The following is a 16,113-nucleotide window of genomic DNA, read 5'->3' as shown; positions in this document are numbered from 1 at the left end:
ATAGGAGTCATGATCTTACTAATCAATATTTTCTTAGATTACACGTTCCGTTTAGGCTAAATGAGATAGATTCTGGAGAACTCAGTGGCTGCAATAACGCTCGTATTTGAAAATAGGTTTCGAATTTGTTTAATTATTTTTTACTGTCATTGTAAATAAACTAATTCTATTTTCTAAAATAAATTGGGAGGGTTTCATACAGTACTAGCTGACCCGCGCAACTTCGCTTGCGTCACATAAGAGAATCATAATATTCCCCGTTTTTGTAACACTTGTCACTGGTACTCTGCTCCTATTGGTCGTAGCGTGATGATATATAGCCTATAACCTTCCTTGATAAATGGGCTATCTAACACTGAAAGAATTTTTCAAATCGGACCAGTAGTTCCCGAGATTAGCGCGTTCAAACAAACAAACAAACAAACAAACAAACAAACTCTTCAGCTTTATAATATTAGTATAGATAAAATATATTGACCCATGATTTATAAGAACCAACTAACTTACTAGCAAGCTATCAGAACAGTAAGGTGACTTCGTCAATTATTGTTATCTAAAGTACATATTACGTCTATGTCGAATTAAAACCAATTTTTTTGCAAAGACAGTTCTCTAACAACACACAAGAAAAACATTATTAGCTCGAAGCCCAAAGAAAACAATGCTAAACTTCACCTTGACATCAGAAAGCCGTAAATAAATGGACATTTGTACCTACAGCGATTACATATTTACTCAAGCCTCGTAACAAGGCATAAGGAATGACATTGTGTTCGTGATTGTAATCTTCAACGCAACCTGTAGCTTCGACTCATAGTGGGTATGAATAAGGCATTTTTGAAAATAGGGAACCTTGACACTGACAGATGAAGTACAAAGATATCTTTACTTTTTGGGCTTTGATTCAAAACAATGTACATATGTTGGAAATAGGATTGAAGAAGTTTAGAATTAAACAAAGATTATGTAGTGTAGATTCATTTGAAAACATGGCATTTTTTAATGCGACTTATCATGATAATAGAGTTGAGCTTAGTCTGATTATATAGTTTTCTGATTTTGCATGAATGAACTGTTTTGCCTCTATGTTAGAATTTGTCTTTTACGAGTGGGTGCTTCCAAAGGCAAGTATATTCCACGATGTAGATTAAGACGCAAATAGCAGTTTGTTGACTTGTTGATGTATAAAAATACGCATATAATAAAATTTTGCTGATGCAAACCTTAGAAGTGTACACTGAAATCGCACTCTGGCTTTGTCACGGCATGACAGACCATAAACTCTTTACTTAATAACACAAATAAAGATCAAACACCTATTGTTAAAACAAACATTTTACAATGATATTAGTTTGTCTTCATACGGACGTTTTCAATTAACAAAAAGTTTTCTATTCTAACCAAAATATCTAATGAATTGTGTCCATCGTTCTCATACAAAACCCACTGCTTTATTTACTAAAAGTCGTAAGTTTGATAACTGTAGACTAAATATTGATTCTTTGTTCTATCAGTTAAGGTTCATTTTCGGATGGCAATAAGAGTCACCAATTACCAAACTTCATGCATATTTTAAGGTTTTAGGACTAACACTAACATGACAAAATTATCGATATTTTAAGTGTACTGTCGAGTCACCGCCAAAATTACGTGTCTGTAGCTGAAACACGTGCAGACATTCACTACGAAAAGGGACCTCTTAGACCTCCGTAAAGTTTTTATCTCACGGTAGTTTAAAAGAGTTGAGAGGTAAACTTCTTATTTAACGGCTGCAGGTACAGTACATTATCCAATGCCAAAGCCCAAAATTAAAGCGAAACCTTTTGATACTTTAATTTAAAACTCCTAACGTAGGTGCATCCATGAAAGAGCGCCTTTTTCCTGTAGAAGGATGAAACCCTGAGTACATAATTCGATGCGTTTACTTAAATGCAAAGAAAAGTTTGTTATAAATAACTTATAACCAAATAAGCAGATACATAGAACACTGGAATTTGTAAAGCTTTTATTAGACTCATCGCTAGAAATACACCTGTACACCCTGAGTGTATTGAGTTAGCAGAGGTCAATACACTTTAGTACCTAGATAAAGAGTTACTATAGATGAGTGATTTACTATTCAATAATATGAGCCTACTGCCAAGCAAAGAACATAGAAGACCATATTGAACAAAATGTGGGATTGGGATGCGAAAAAGGGTTGGTTTTAACACTGTTTTTTGAAGAAATTTACTTACCTTATTACTAACTTCTTTCCTACTTGTCTACTTTTCTGATCTTCAACACTTTTCCTTTCTTGAATCATATTTTGGTGGAGTGGTTAAAGCTGTTACGCCACTCTACTTGTTAAGACTGTCGTGGGTTCTCACCCTAGATTTGCGGAGTAATAACTTTTAGGTATAGTTGTATTTTGAGTTCAGTACGTATAAGAAAAGTTATAAAGAAGGATAACTTAATTTACTAGCACAAAAATTAGCTTGAAAATTTGCAATTTAGCTACAAAACCCCCGTAAAAAAAAGGTGTTGCATTCCCGTCAACGACATAAATATCTAATTCATTCTAATGAATAGTTCGTCACTTGAATGTGAAACTTACATCTGCTTTAAATATTATTACACGCTTATTACACCACGGTGACCTTTGGAAACAATATACAGGTAGGTATTGTAGTCCATGGCTCAGTCGACAATCGACGTAAAACGATTGAATTTAGACTGTCCATAGTTCTAAACCAAAAAAATGCGAAAGTTTGTGGGACTGTCTATTACGTCTTCACCGCTAAACCATTAAATATACATATTATTATGTAAAAATAACAAAAGCCTCGAGCTTGTTAAAGACTGGGATTAAGCATAAGCTAAATTCTTCTGAATTTTATTTACATCTCAAAGTTTTGGAATTCAGGTCAATAGCTTACTTCTAACTATAATTCTAGCTATACACTAAAAACAACAAGATATTTGTGTGATATCGTGTATTAAGATCACGCTTTTGAGCTTATCGCTTTTGAACAGTCATCTGAACGCTCGCGCTGCTGAGAACGCGCGAAAGATTGTCCATGAAAAATAGATTAGATAGATATTGAATACTGCTACTTCTTAGTAAAACCCCCCTTGACCATCCAAAACACATTATTAACCCCAGTTACATAAAACTAAAATCAATAACAGTTGAAACGCACATTTTCTATTGATCTTACAGCCGTTAACGCGTTGAATTAAGATGATTGATTGTACGTCTGATTGATGATAGACGCGTAATTTGATGTAAGTGAAAATGCTTTAAAGATTACATTCATTAGCACTGGCCTTCGTGGGCTAAGGCCGTTGCTTTGTGGTACTGGAACCAGCAGATTCTGATATTGATTATGTCTGTTGCTATGAAGAGATTTGTAGTTCGACAACTTAGAAGAAAGCTTTGTATGCAAGGATTACGGGTGGTAGAGGTACATACATGATTAAGAATTTAGAACGCCCTTTTCTTGCAGACCGCTGATGCAGTTATGTGATCTAAACATAATTACTTGGAAACGTGTGGAAATATTTAACTTGCAGTGCGTAATGCGTTAAGCGTAAACCTAGGAATAATTATTATTACATTTTTATCATTTCAATCTGAACAAAGTAAAAAAAATATTTTATGAATAAAAAGTAAAATAAAGAGTATGAATTACATCTTAATTTAAAAAGCATCTATTAATCCACACGTCTCTTAATTTATTACACAAAAAGTAAAAATCGAACGAAAAATGTATGTATTAAGTTCTTGTACAAATACCAACTTACAGACTTGGACACTAGTTAAAACACTAGACTTTTCAAAGCATAATTATAACAGCCAGACTCAACAAATTTTAAACCAATTATAAACTTTCAGTATTTAAAACTTTCTTGCTAATTTTCTGTACACAGTTTCATGTGAACCGAGCGGATTGTGTGTATGTTTGTACGCGTGACCTCAGGAATAATTAAACCGAAGATGATACGGTGCATGGGTACCGGCAGGTGTGCAAGTGTTGTCACTTCAACATTATAATTATTTGATATTTGCCCTTTATTGTCGTTTGACCATTGATTTTATGTAGGCACTTTCTAGAAAACAGTTCAGTATTTGTTTGCTTTAGAAATTATAGTATTGGAAATTGTGGCTAGAAGGCTCTTACATGGAAAAATAGCTAAAGAGAACGTATTTAATACCAGTTAAAAGGTACGCCGCATAACATTAACGTAACAACTTAGATTGCCATAATTGGGTTTGTTGCTCCATTCCCAAAGGTTTTTTTTTTTTTTATCCCGCTACTTTTCCACTACAGGGCAAGGGTCTCCTGCCAAACGAGGAGGGGTTAAGGAATATATGAAATCACTAAATTGTTTATAGTATACCTAAATGACCCAAAATAACTAACTTTTGTGTTGGTAATTTAAATTTAAGCACAGTAAGTTTAGACTTTCTATATTTAAATTTATATTACTGGCTAGTAGCTAGTGCAAGAGTTGCCAAAAAAGAATGCTGCTCGCAACAATCCACCATCTGCATATTCTCCAAACGCTAAAAGCAATACTTAAATCCCAACAACTTATTCAAAGAAAACTCCAAACCTACGACGAAACCACAAAGAAAATTCAGCAAAGAATTGCAGTAAATTTTCCAGGCATTAAACTACCAAACACGATCTGCATGAATTTATAATGAGAGGATCGTAGTACACCGTGCGACTGTCCGCCTGCCTTTGAACGTCGTTGAAAATTTCATACCAGCTAGATTACAGGTCAAATATACGGGAAAGAGGGGGCGGGGCTTCAATGTTTGTTAGTTCGATTTATTGATAGTTGTAGGAATTGTTCGCGTTTTACAATGGCGAAGAATGATCGAAGATTGTGACGTAAAGCGGTCTATGTTAGAGATGTTTTGAACAATTTGAAATATAATTTTTAGCGTTACAATATGTAAATATTTTATAATTGGCGTTCTTTGGTCTCTACCTACCCCTTTGGAAAAAAGGCGTGAATGTACGAATGTATCTGGATCTTTTTTGATTATCATTTACTCACTGTTTCTCACTTAAATATTTCGTAAACAGTCGTGAAACAGTAGTATTTTAGAACATAAAACAGGAGAGAGAAAAAAATACTTGAAGAGATAGAGTTCATAAATTAAAGAAAAGGTTACATCCAAAATAATGAAGGGTGAATGAAGCTCCTAAATTGTCTCTAAATTAGGCTCACTTGTTAAGGCCACTTTTACGGCCAGTACGAAAAGGTGTCGCGTAACTTACCTGATAAAAAAACTGACGAACAATCAGTAAGTTTTCAATTGATAAGCTTAACTCATACTATTATCCAAACTTTAATAAATAAAATGAACACAAGACGTAGACGTATAATATCCTTAGAAAACGATTAAATTGTTTTTAAACTTAAAGACAAGCGTATTAAATAACGCCTAGTATAGAGAAAACAGCTAATTATAATGACACAACATTTGCTAATATCGATCGATATAACAATTGTGTACCGTGTTATTATGTGACCGTTAACTGTAGGCTGCAACCGTTCATTATCCTACCTTATACTTAATATTGCTGTTTGTGCAAAGATTTATGTATTGTTTTCTTTTAATTTATAAGTTATTTTATTATTGTAGTGAGCTTTCAATCTTTGATATGGCAGAAGAATATATTAGGCAAAATTAGGAGCGCGATTTAAAAAAAATAACGGTAGTTTTTAGCTGGATTTGATGCCTTCAGGCAGAAAAGACTTGGGGATGACTAAATTGATTATTTTACCTGTTTTCCGAAAAATAATAAGATATTTGAGTACATATTTACTTCTCTTTACCTATAAATCTCAGTTCTATCGAATCGGGGATCTGCCTATTGTTGATATCTATAATAACTACGAATCTCCGTACCCGTCTCATACATATGTATAAGTTGACATAAGAAAGACAACCAAAAGCCAAAGACAAAAAATAATGCGTGTCACGTATTATGAGACAATCTATAATTCGACAGCCCAAATCGGCTGCACATTAAAAATTAACAATAATACTTCACAGAACTTTCCAGAAAACAATAGTATCCAACAAAACACGAATTACAAGAACTTATTAAAGCTACCATATAATTTGTATCGAGTAGACCATGACACATGATACAGTGAATAAGTAAGTGGTTGAAGGCGTGGCTTTCGTTACCGTCAAAGCGTTTATGAATTTTTTGTAACACACCTGAATGACCTAAATATTGGTTTTCAAGTCGTTTCTTATGCACACTATCCATGAAATAAGGAAATAATATTGAACCGTTCTGTTCATTTTTTAAAAGACTGCATTGTTCTTTATTTGTTTTTGTAATTTCTGTTTGAATAAGTTATTGGATTTGTTAATAATTGGACACGCAAATCGAAGATAGGGATAATCGGGAAAAATTACTAGGCCTATGCTCAGAAGTGAGACAAAACAGGCTAACAAAAAAAAAGTATTTAATATTGCGTGATGTTAGCAGAATTAAAATTTGGAATTGATATTTGGATCTAATTATAACGTTTAACAAATCGTCACATATTTCGAACTTTCCAAATACGACGATAGTAAATAGATCATGAAATCAAAATGTCTACTTTGAACTGAGATTAACTCAAGCTAGGACGGTGATCTTGCCAGCAGGTCGCAATGGCTAGCGGAATGACATCAACGCGTGCCTCATTCCTCTTAGAGATTTTTAATGGAAATCCAGTAGGAAGTTATAATTCCCGTTTTTTGGTAAAATGTTTTTTGTGTTTGACATACGTATTATTAGTATACATCTTCTACGTTTATCCTAAAAACGACTTGCGAGTGTACTTTGGCGTTGCTTCATATTTTATTGAAGGCAACTTTTCTATTACAAAATCAGCTACCAATATTTCATAGAAGTTTCTTCAAAACATATTTGTAGTGATAGCTACTGGGTCACATTTATGATGCATGAGCCGACCCCAATACGAGTTCTTAAGTACGATGTTAATTACTAACACAGCCCCGTCGAATTAAAACTGTCTTCTATACAATTTAGAGGTATTAGACAACTAATTATGACTATTTTTAAATATTATATTACGTATTAAAGTGGGTCTGTAGTTTAATTTGAAGTGTTTCGTAGGTCGAGGTTGTAGTGATATGTTTATGTTCAAATTGATCATAAAGATATGACTTTTGGCCAACGTTTAGTGACGAAGTGCTGTACAACCACAGGTTCCGTTAAGATATTTTAATAAAGAATGAAAATAGAACTGTGTATAAAGGCAACTAATCGGAACCTAACTTACCAACCAGACCTTCTACTTTTATTGATAAGGAAAGGGGAACCTCAGTTTGGTAAATTATACCCTAGTTACCGAGACAAATTTGGAAAACTAAGTTTAAAGACACGAACGACGAAGAATTTCCGTTTACTCTTCAATAATACAAATAGCCGGGAGCCCCGTATCCAAAATGCAATAGAAACTTTAATACACAAAAATAAGTCTTCCAATCTTAAACTCTCAATTAAATTACAGGTAAACGGCGAACGCAATCCAGACGAGGTCTACAAAGACTTCCGTGCAGCTGTTCTCCAAATCCTTGGTACTACGGAAGACCAGTCCACTATGAACGGCGTCAGCGGCGTTGGAGTGGGGGCTGGTGGTATACCTGGCGAGATCGTTGGGGTAGAACCGGCTCCTCCTCAGGATAGGGACCGGGAACCACGGGAGGAGAGAAGGGATAGTGTTAATATTCTGCCGCCTGTACTACCGGTACAAGTGGAGACGATAACTGAGAGAGTCGTCACGCCAAAGGTGGGTTTCAATTGATGTTATAGAACTGTTATCTTTGAAACCTTTGGATTTATCTTTACGAAAAGTAGTCATTTTATTTTAATATAGAAGGTAAATCCTAGGTAGGCCCTAATCTTGGACAAAAAGATTTTACTTTCTGGAGTTCAATACACATTCGGTATCCATTAACAAGAACTTAATGAAGAACGACATGGTCAGTAAATTTGGCATGCCTGAGAGATTTTTAAACAGATCTTTGAAAGGTGGAAAACACTTATTGGTTTGCCATTCTGACGACTAATAAGAGACTTACCTTCCCTTTAACAGGAACATTTTCAAAATAATGTCATAAAAATAAAGTAGTATTTTCCTCTTGATTTACTATTTCTACATTAGTTAAACTAAACTACGAATTAGACATAAAAAACGAGTAAAATTAGAACTTCTTTCTGACCTTTTTAGTATACCAATAGTATCGGTGTTAAAAAGACACTTAAGTGCAGTGACTAAACATAAAAATGTTAGCATTCATCACTTTGTATTCAATACACCAGGTCGCGTGTGCCTTGACCTGATAACTATTGGGCTTTGGCACATTTTTACACATTATTCGTAAATAAATCGGTTACAATGACGGATTGGTTGACTACAGTAACTACAAATTAGAGCTATGTAACCGTGGTGCTATACAAGAAATATTTCAGTGTTTGGGAAATTGTTATTGTTATTGCTAACTTGCGAAGTCCATACTCCTAATGGACTTAAAAAAGTTCCTCACAAACACAGCAATGCGTATCAATTGAATCTGTTTAGACGCGTTGCAGGGACTCTGCAACTGCGCTGCTTTTAGAATTACCACTCCACTAACTTGTAAATTTGACAATTAGACCTACATGTATGAATGGTGGATTTGGATAGCCGACTATAAGACGAGTCTAACTAGTAACTTTAATACTTGAAGTTACACAAAGCTGAATGCGGCACTAGTTGACAGATTCTGATATTCATGTCACCTTATTAATGCCCGGTTTCTGAGTACATTAAGCGGTACTTTGTCTATTCTATAGCATTTTTGAATGGATAAACTACCGCTAAATGTACTCAGAAACCAGGGGCAAATCTTTAACAATTAAATGCTGGTGATTAGAATCTTTATTTATGATCTCTGTTTCTCCTCCAGGCTGAAGTGATAAGAGTCCGTGGTGAGACGACGACAGCTCCCATGCTGTGGGTGGTGGGTGGCCCCGGCAGTAACAAGGCCACGTTATGTCAGCGAGCCGTCGCGCAAAGACCTGGGTGGACGCATTTCAGGTAACTATAAGATAAACAAAACACTATCGATAAGCGATTAGTGATTTTGTTGGATGGGGAAACACGCAAAAGCGTAAAAACTGATGGAAAGCTTCCAATTGCTAATTACTTAAATTAGATAATTTGTAACTTTTTACCATATGGATAAATATTCCAGATCAGGTCAAAGTATCGAATACCAATGCCTATCCACCGGTATGGAACCTAAGATGACGATTATAAGTATGTTGTTGAAACGTTGCCGGACCTGTATAAGTGTATAATCAAGGAAAACGAAGATTCTTCGAAATTTCGTTTGCTCTTTGTCATAATTCTTTCCTTTTTAAAACAATGATCTAACTATGATACAACAATGTTTGGCATAATTATCCGATACTACCAACTACTTATAAAATTTAATAGAGAAAGGTTATAAAAAAAACATTTGCTCACAACTTTTCTGTAGCTAAGTTTGTCTTTCTAGTATTTTTGTTTAAAATCACGGGTTTACAATATCTTACTCTTCCACCTTCAGTTTGGGCCAGCGTCTCCGCTCTTTAGCCGACGCGGGAGGCCGGCCAGCATCAGACGGCGCGCTGGCCCGCATGGCCATCAGCGGCGGGGAGCTGGCGCCCAAGGAGCTGGTCTCAAAGCTGGTGCGAGCTGCCGTCTCTGATGCCAGTAGGACGGGCAATGGACTAGTGCTGGATGGGTACCCGAGGGACTTGGAGCAGATGGAGCAGTTCCAGAATGAGGTGAGGCTTTTCAGAAACCTTGTTATTTCTTCTTATGTAGCCATGTTTTAGGTTTCCCGCATGATAAATACACGTACAGTCTAATCAGAAGTCCAATTTTTACTTATCATTTTCGGTACTATATCGTAATAACATTTAGAAAGTTTTTATTTATAGGAATTGTTATTGACCAATTTAAAATCTCATGGTAAATATCGGTTCTCAAACTCGCACAAACTTTGTTCACACAGCAGTATCAGTTAGCCATTATACCAAAAATCGTGCTAGCTACTAGTATGTGCCAATAATTTCAAACAGCCTTTTAATTCCTGTTGTCTTCATATTCCAGTTCCGCACGTCACCTCGCATGGTGCTCCTAGACTGCTCCAAGCTGCAGCTGGGCCGCGGGAGACGGGACGACTCCGTGGCGGCCTTCCGGCGAAGACTCGAAGTGTTCAGAGAACTGTCGCTGCCCATGCTCAAGACTATGGACCAGGATCATCGGCTGGTTATTGTGAGTAGACCAAAAAATATTATGACTAAAGAATTTTGTATAGTGCCTACTTTTTTGGTATTGGGGGCTTTTTAAAGGTATTTTCCCTGTTGTCTCCTCTAAAACTGTCCCCTGGTGTGACATGTGAAATAATAGTAGGTAGAAAATTTCCTACATATATGAATACACCTTTTTAAACGTGTTTTACCGCTTGTTGAACCTCTGAGTCCGTCTGAAAATTAGTTGGTGGATGGTCGAATTGATATGGTTGCTGTTTTTTTGTTTTAATCTACGTAAAAGTGCAATAGATTAATCAGATTCGATAAACTGATTGTTATATTAACTGCAAAGGAAAGTGCTGTATCTTGTACTTAAAAAAAGTGATAAGAGGTATTCCTTGTACAATGTTACGATTCCTAATCTATACTTAATATAATAAAATGGTAGAGTTTGTTTGTTTGAACACGCTAATCTCAGGAACTACTGGTGCGAATTGAAAATATATTTTACTGTTGAATAGCCTATTTATTAAGGAAGGCTTTATGCTATATTACAGCACGCTACGACCAATAGGAGTACCAGTAAAAAATGTTACAAAAACGGGGGAAATTATGAACTATTCTCGTTTTTGTCAGCTAGTTACTGATAAATCAATACCAATAATACTTAGTAGATACTAATGTAACAATTATTTCAGGTGGACGGCGACACGGATTCCCCGGATGTTCAGAGCGAGTTCGCGCGCGTGCTCGGCGAAGAAATGGAGAAGGCCGAGGCTATTGCTGCCATGCCGCAGACCACGCTACCTGCCAATAATACTGGTAAGTTACATTATACTTACTGCCTATACACTAAGGCTTGCTACATTTTTATTCGGTTCTGCATTAACAGTCTAGCCGGGCGGCAAAACCGTATATGTGTAGGTGACCCGATCGGCACAAACTAAACAAATAAGTCGAGTCGGTTTTGTTCAAGCAATCCTTATTTATAATCTAGCACAAAATTGACCGCATTAACCTATAGAAATGTGATATTGGGTATCCAAACGATTATGGTTTTTTGCACAACGGTTAATGTTTTTTTTGTATAAGCGTAAATTTTTATATAAATTCGACACTACCCATGCAAAATCCAAAATACTGCAAACTAATAACAATTTTGTTCCTACAATATCCGCATATAACAATCAGGATATACTACGTATCTACAAAATAGTGAAAGACAACTACAATTTTTTCTAGAAGTGTCGGGCATGCAGCAGCTAGCCACGGCGGTGTCCCGCGTGGGCGGCGCGCTGGCCAACGGACACGCGGTGGGGAACGGCGCCGCGCACAACGGACACGCGCACAACGGTACTGTGGGGAACGGGTTCATACCCATGCACGGGAATAAGGTACGCATAAATATTCCTTATTATCTTAACATTGAATAATTATTTATTTATTTATTTCAATCACTTACATCTAACATTACAGTCACTAAGACTAATGCGTTAAAGAAGTTACATTATCATTAAACAATATATAATTCTAATTTGCTAATAGTATAACTTTTTACACAATATTATGATGATGCCATTAATAATATCCTTTTAAATTTGCTGACGTTTTAAGTCTGTCGGTGTTCCGCGACTACAGAGCTCGTTCCAAAACAGTTGCTCCCATACGATTTTATACACCATTACTAAAACAAACTTGTATAAATTGAGATTCAGCAAGTTCGAGGGTACTCAGCCCATCATTGTTAATTCTTTTCTAGTGTTTATTAGAGAATTACGTATGATCTCGAAAATGTTTTGACTTCATTCATTTTTGTTCGAAATTACATTGAATAATATTTTTCTAACGTCTACAAATACAAATATGGGTAGTTATTTGCACGTGATGGTAGTTTATTGGACGGATTACTATAAAACAATTTATAATTTCTAACTGGCTATATTGAATTTGCAGGTGAAACCGATAATAAACAACGTGTCTAAGATCCCGACGGTGTCGCAACTGACGCACGACGACGTGCGCGCGCTCTACGAACACAACTCCGGCGAGATCACCATGAACACGCACATCTAGATTATAATACATTCATATCATTTACACACACAGAACAACACTACTAATGCCCCGTTTCTGAGGTATATTTAGCGGTAGTTTATCAAAAAAAAACAAAAATGTTTATTTCGTTATCTCGTACAACTTTTACAATAAATCTTAAATAGACACCTCCTTTTAAGTAAAAAGTATACCTGTGCTAGGTCTCGCTCTTCAATAGCAAATTGTAAAAGGGTAAAAGTGGTGTAAACCGTCATTTTCATATGAGTTTAAACGCTATTGAATAGATAAACTATCGCTAAATGTACCTCAGAAACTGGGAGCAAAAAATAATTGCCAGTAAACTTGCTTGCAAAATTTTTACTTGCGCAAATATGGATTGTGTGTGAAAAATATTGCGGAAATCGAAATTATGCAAGCTTACTTGAATATATACGTTAATACAACAGTGATAACACGTACTAAAACTAACATTTGGTACATTCACATATCGAAATCTCATAAAGGAAAATGGCAGAAGTCATATTAATTATAAGTAAATCATTCCGTATTTATATCATTTTCACAAAATAACATAATTATTAGGAATTTAATACCAAATATTGCCTTAAATCCATTTAGCGAATAATTATAAGTTAAATTAAATTCATATTTTGATGACTCCTATTCATATCGACCAAAAAGTAAAAACGTATAAAGCGGTAGTATGAAATAACTGAAACTTCTAAATAACATAATTATGAAATGAAATGAAAATACTCTTTATTGTACTGAATAAATAAAATAAAAAAGAAGATACAAGAAAAATAATATACTTGAATAAAAATAAAAACAAAATAAAATCAAAATGGTTGTACAAATTATTTGTTAGTTGGCAACAAAGTTAATTACACCTAAATTAAATTTTAAAAGTTATCTATACATATAATAAAACAGTATCCAATAAAAATTATGATTCGAAACAAATGCGCTAAGAAGTGAGACGAAGGAACTACAAAAAAACATCTCAGATAGCCATGTAATGTATATAGAAGTTACCACCAACCTCATTAACTCTTATGTATAGGAGTCATCAAAATATCCTATCATTATTATCGTATAGTATAAGTAACAAGGACATTACAGTGGTCTATATCTCACTATTGGTATATAATACCAGTACAGCAGACTCTGTGAGAGCTAGAAAAGTGCCGAATAAGTTAGTCTTAGATATAAAAGTTAATATCAAATGAAAAACTGGGAAACAATATTATTAGACGTAGTATTTATAAGAGAAACGAATTATGAGTATTTATGTGACAACTTGGTTTGGTTTTGTCGACTATCCTATCGCATAACAATTTTGTTTTATTGTATAATACGGGATAATTTAAATCAAAAAAACAAAAATCAAAATCAAATCATTTATTCATTTAGGTCAAGTGCTGACACTTATGATAGTCAATAATACAGAGAGTGAATTTACCGCCAGTTCGGAAGGTAGGGCCAATGAGAAGAGCTGGCAAGAAACTCCTGGCCACTCTTTTTAATCGCCAAATGGTTTTAACAATAAAAAAAACTTTAATTTAAGGATTCGTAGTAATTAAGGATAGCTATCCTTGCAGTTGGAAAAATAAACGTACTTTGTATAAATTTATTCACAATAGTTGTGTAATATTTGCGTAAATCTAGGTTTACGTAATTTTGCCTAGCACCCCATTCATAATTTAGTATGACTGTGTTTTTCCGTAAATCGTTACTTCAGTGAATATTAAAGTTTTTTTTTATAACAATTGAAATTATTAAGTACAGAAATATTTCTTCATACTATTTGAAATGATATTCCTATTTAACTATTGGTATTTGTATTTAAAAACATAAGTCGAAACCATGTTAAAGGCCTTTCAGGCGGCTTGAACAACCTTGACACTAGGTTGACCACTAACCATACGATAGATAGATAGTCGACAAACCGAGCCACGTTGGTCAGCACAAACCTAAGGTATTCGACACATTACATATATTTTATATCAAATATTTTGTAAGAGCAACGCACACACAAATATGTAAGAAGTGCCTTAGCTTAAGACAAGTGTAGGTATTTTTAGAAATATTTAATATCATACTGTAGTCAACTAAATATCAGCTAAAATTAAGTGCAATAGTTATTTATAAAAAAGTACAAAAATATATAAAACCAAATGATAATTGTAAGATCATTTTACAGTATAATTATTTTTAATTAATTCGAGATCGATCTCAGATGGTGTCTCAAAATTAGCGTGCATCACTCACTCACTACAAACTAGTCTAATTAGTAATTAAACTAGTCGTTTAAGTCACGTAGTTAGATAGTATCACGAAAGGGGCCAACTTAGACATAGTTAATTAGAAATGGTTTAGAAACTACTGTAGATAGATAATATTTTCACTTATAATCTTTAATGTGCACAAATTTTATATGAATCGTATTTAATTGGGAACGCTCTGAGAACTGTGAAACACGTGTCTGTAGTTATATTTTGAATTTTTTCGTTACAAATAAAAAATGTCGATATATTTTATGTCATTCTCTTTTGAATCTATAAATTCGTTGTTATCAACAGACAGATTACACGCGTATGTAACTGCGAAGTGAAGCACAAGACTAGTTAAACTAAAGAAACTGTGTGAAATTATTGTTAATTCAGATGTAGACAAATAAAAAGATCCTAAATTAATTCATATAAACTATAATAAGTACTTATATCAACTATCAGAAAGTATTGCAAACGATTATCGCAGCTATTTAAGATTAAAGTCTTGAAGTCTTACCCAAGATACAAAAGTTTTGTGCTGCATTCTCGTTGTTACATACACGTATATTTGAAAACTAAATTGAACGGAAATACCTATCGCCAAATGTGAAAAATCAAGGAATGCCCCAGTAACTTTAATAAATAATAATGCGCCTAATAATCAAATGTTAGTTGAATTTGAGTTTGGTTTGTCATGTAAACAAAATAAAACATTTTCGAGAAATATTTTTGCTAATTAATTCAATCGGTAACAAGATAAACTGAAATAATCTTTGTAATCTCTTCGATTATGATAATGACATAATGATGCAACATATCGTATGCGCCTAGATCCTTGTACAAAGATAAAATACTTATTTTGCATATTATTTCTTTAATAAGACTGCATTGCGACGAATTGCGACGATAAAAAAATTATATTCCCCTATGACAAATGCTGGCCGATCTATAAGAATACTAGAAAAGCATAGTCAGTTTAGAATATCTTTCAGTTTTCAGTACAGCTCGCAATAAAAATGGCAGCAAAAAGCGATGAAATTTGTAAAAAATAGGAATTTAAATAATAAAAATTGTCTATGGTATGAATAAAATAGCAAAGCCTGCATGTCTATATAAATATAGGTAGGTACAATGCAATATTATGTTAATAATATTTCTCGAAAATGTATATTTTGATGATATAAGTTGAAATATTGATTATTTCCAGCCTGTAGAAAATGACCACTTATTATTGTGACGTTTATTTAGTTAAAACACTTACGTGTTTGTAGACATTATTATTATTATACAACAAAATAAAAAGAGCACTTTTTTATACACATTGACTTTTATTTCTAAGTAAAGAACGTCCCGTACACTATATAATTTTAATTCACTAATTAACCTTTTTTTTCAGTGATAGCCGAGTGGTATAAGTTGGTACCTCCCACGCAAGTTGCTGATGGTTCGAACCCGAGGCAACACATTAATGA

The 16,113-nt window shown here is 34.3% G+C and overlaps 1 protein-coding gene across 1 annotated transcript in view; it reads left to right on the top strand.

Moving 5' to 3' along the window:
- The window catches only part of LOC142987101 (adenylate kinase isoenzyme 5), a 37,212-nt gene extending 21,276 nt beyond the window's left edge, over positions 1 to 15,936 (top strand). Inside the window, exons 6-12 of the mRNA XM_076135652.1 lie at positions 7,540 to 7,818; positions 8,978 to 9,108; positions 9,623 to 9,842; positions 10,171 to 10,335; positions 11,012 to 11,135; positions 11,556 to 11,707; positions 12,267 to 15,936. Of these exons, the coding sequence (XP_075991767.1) occupies positions 7,540 to 7,818; positions 8,978 to 9,108; positions 9,623 to 9,842; positions 10,171 to 10,335; positions 11,012 to 11,135; positions 11,556 to 11,707; positions 12,267 to 12,386 (1,191 nt within the window). The 3' untranslated portion in view covers positions 12,387 to 15,936. The remainder of the gene's footprint in view (positions 1 to 7,539; positions 7,819 to 8,977; positions 9,109 to 9,622; positions 9,843 to 10,170; positions 10,336 to 11,011; positions 11,136 to 11,555; positions 11,708 to 12,266) is intronic.
- Positions 15,937 to 16,113: the final 177 nt, after the last annotated feature.

The sequence above is a fragment of the Anticarsia gemmatalis genome, chromosome 3 (genome assembly GCF_050436995.1).
Source record: "Anticarsia gemmatalis isolate Benzon Research Colony breed Stoneville strain chromosome 3, ilAntGemm2 primary, whole genome shotgun sequence".
Classification (NCBI taxonomy): Eukaryota; Metazoa; Arthropoda; class Insecta; order Lepidoptera; family Erebidae; genus Anticarsia; species Anticarsia gemmatalis.
The sequence above is the reverse complement of the archived record's forward strand: the minus strand, read 5'-3'. Positions and strand labels throughout refer to the sequence as shown.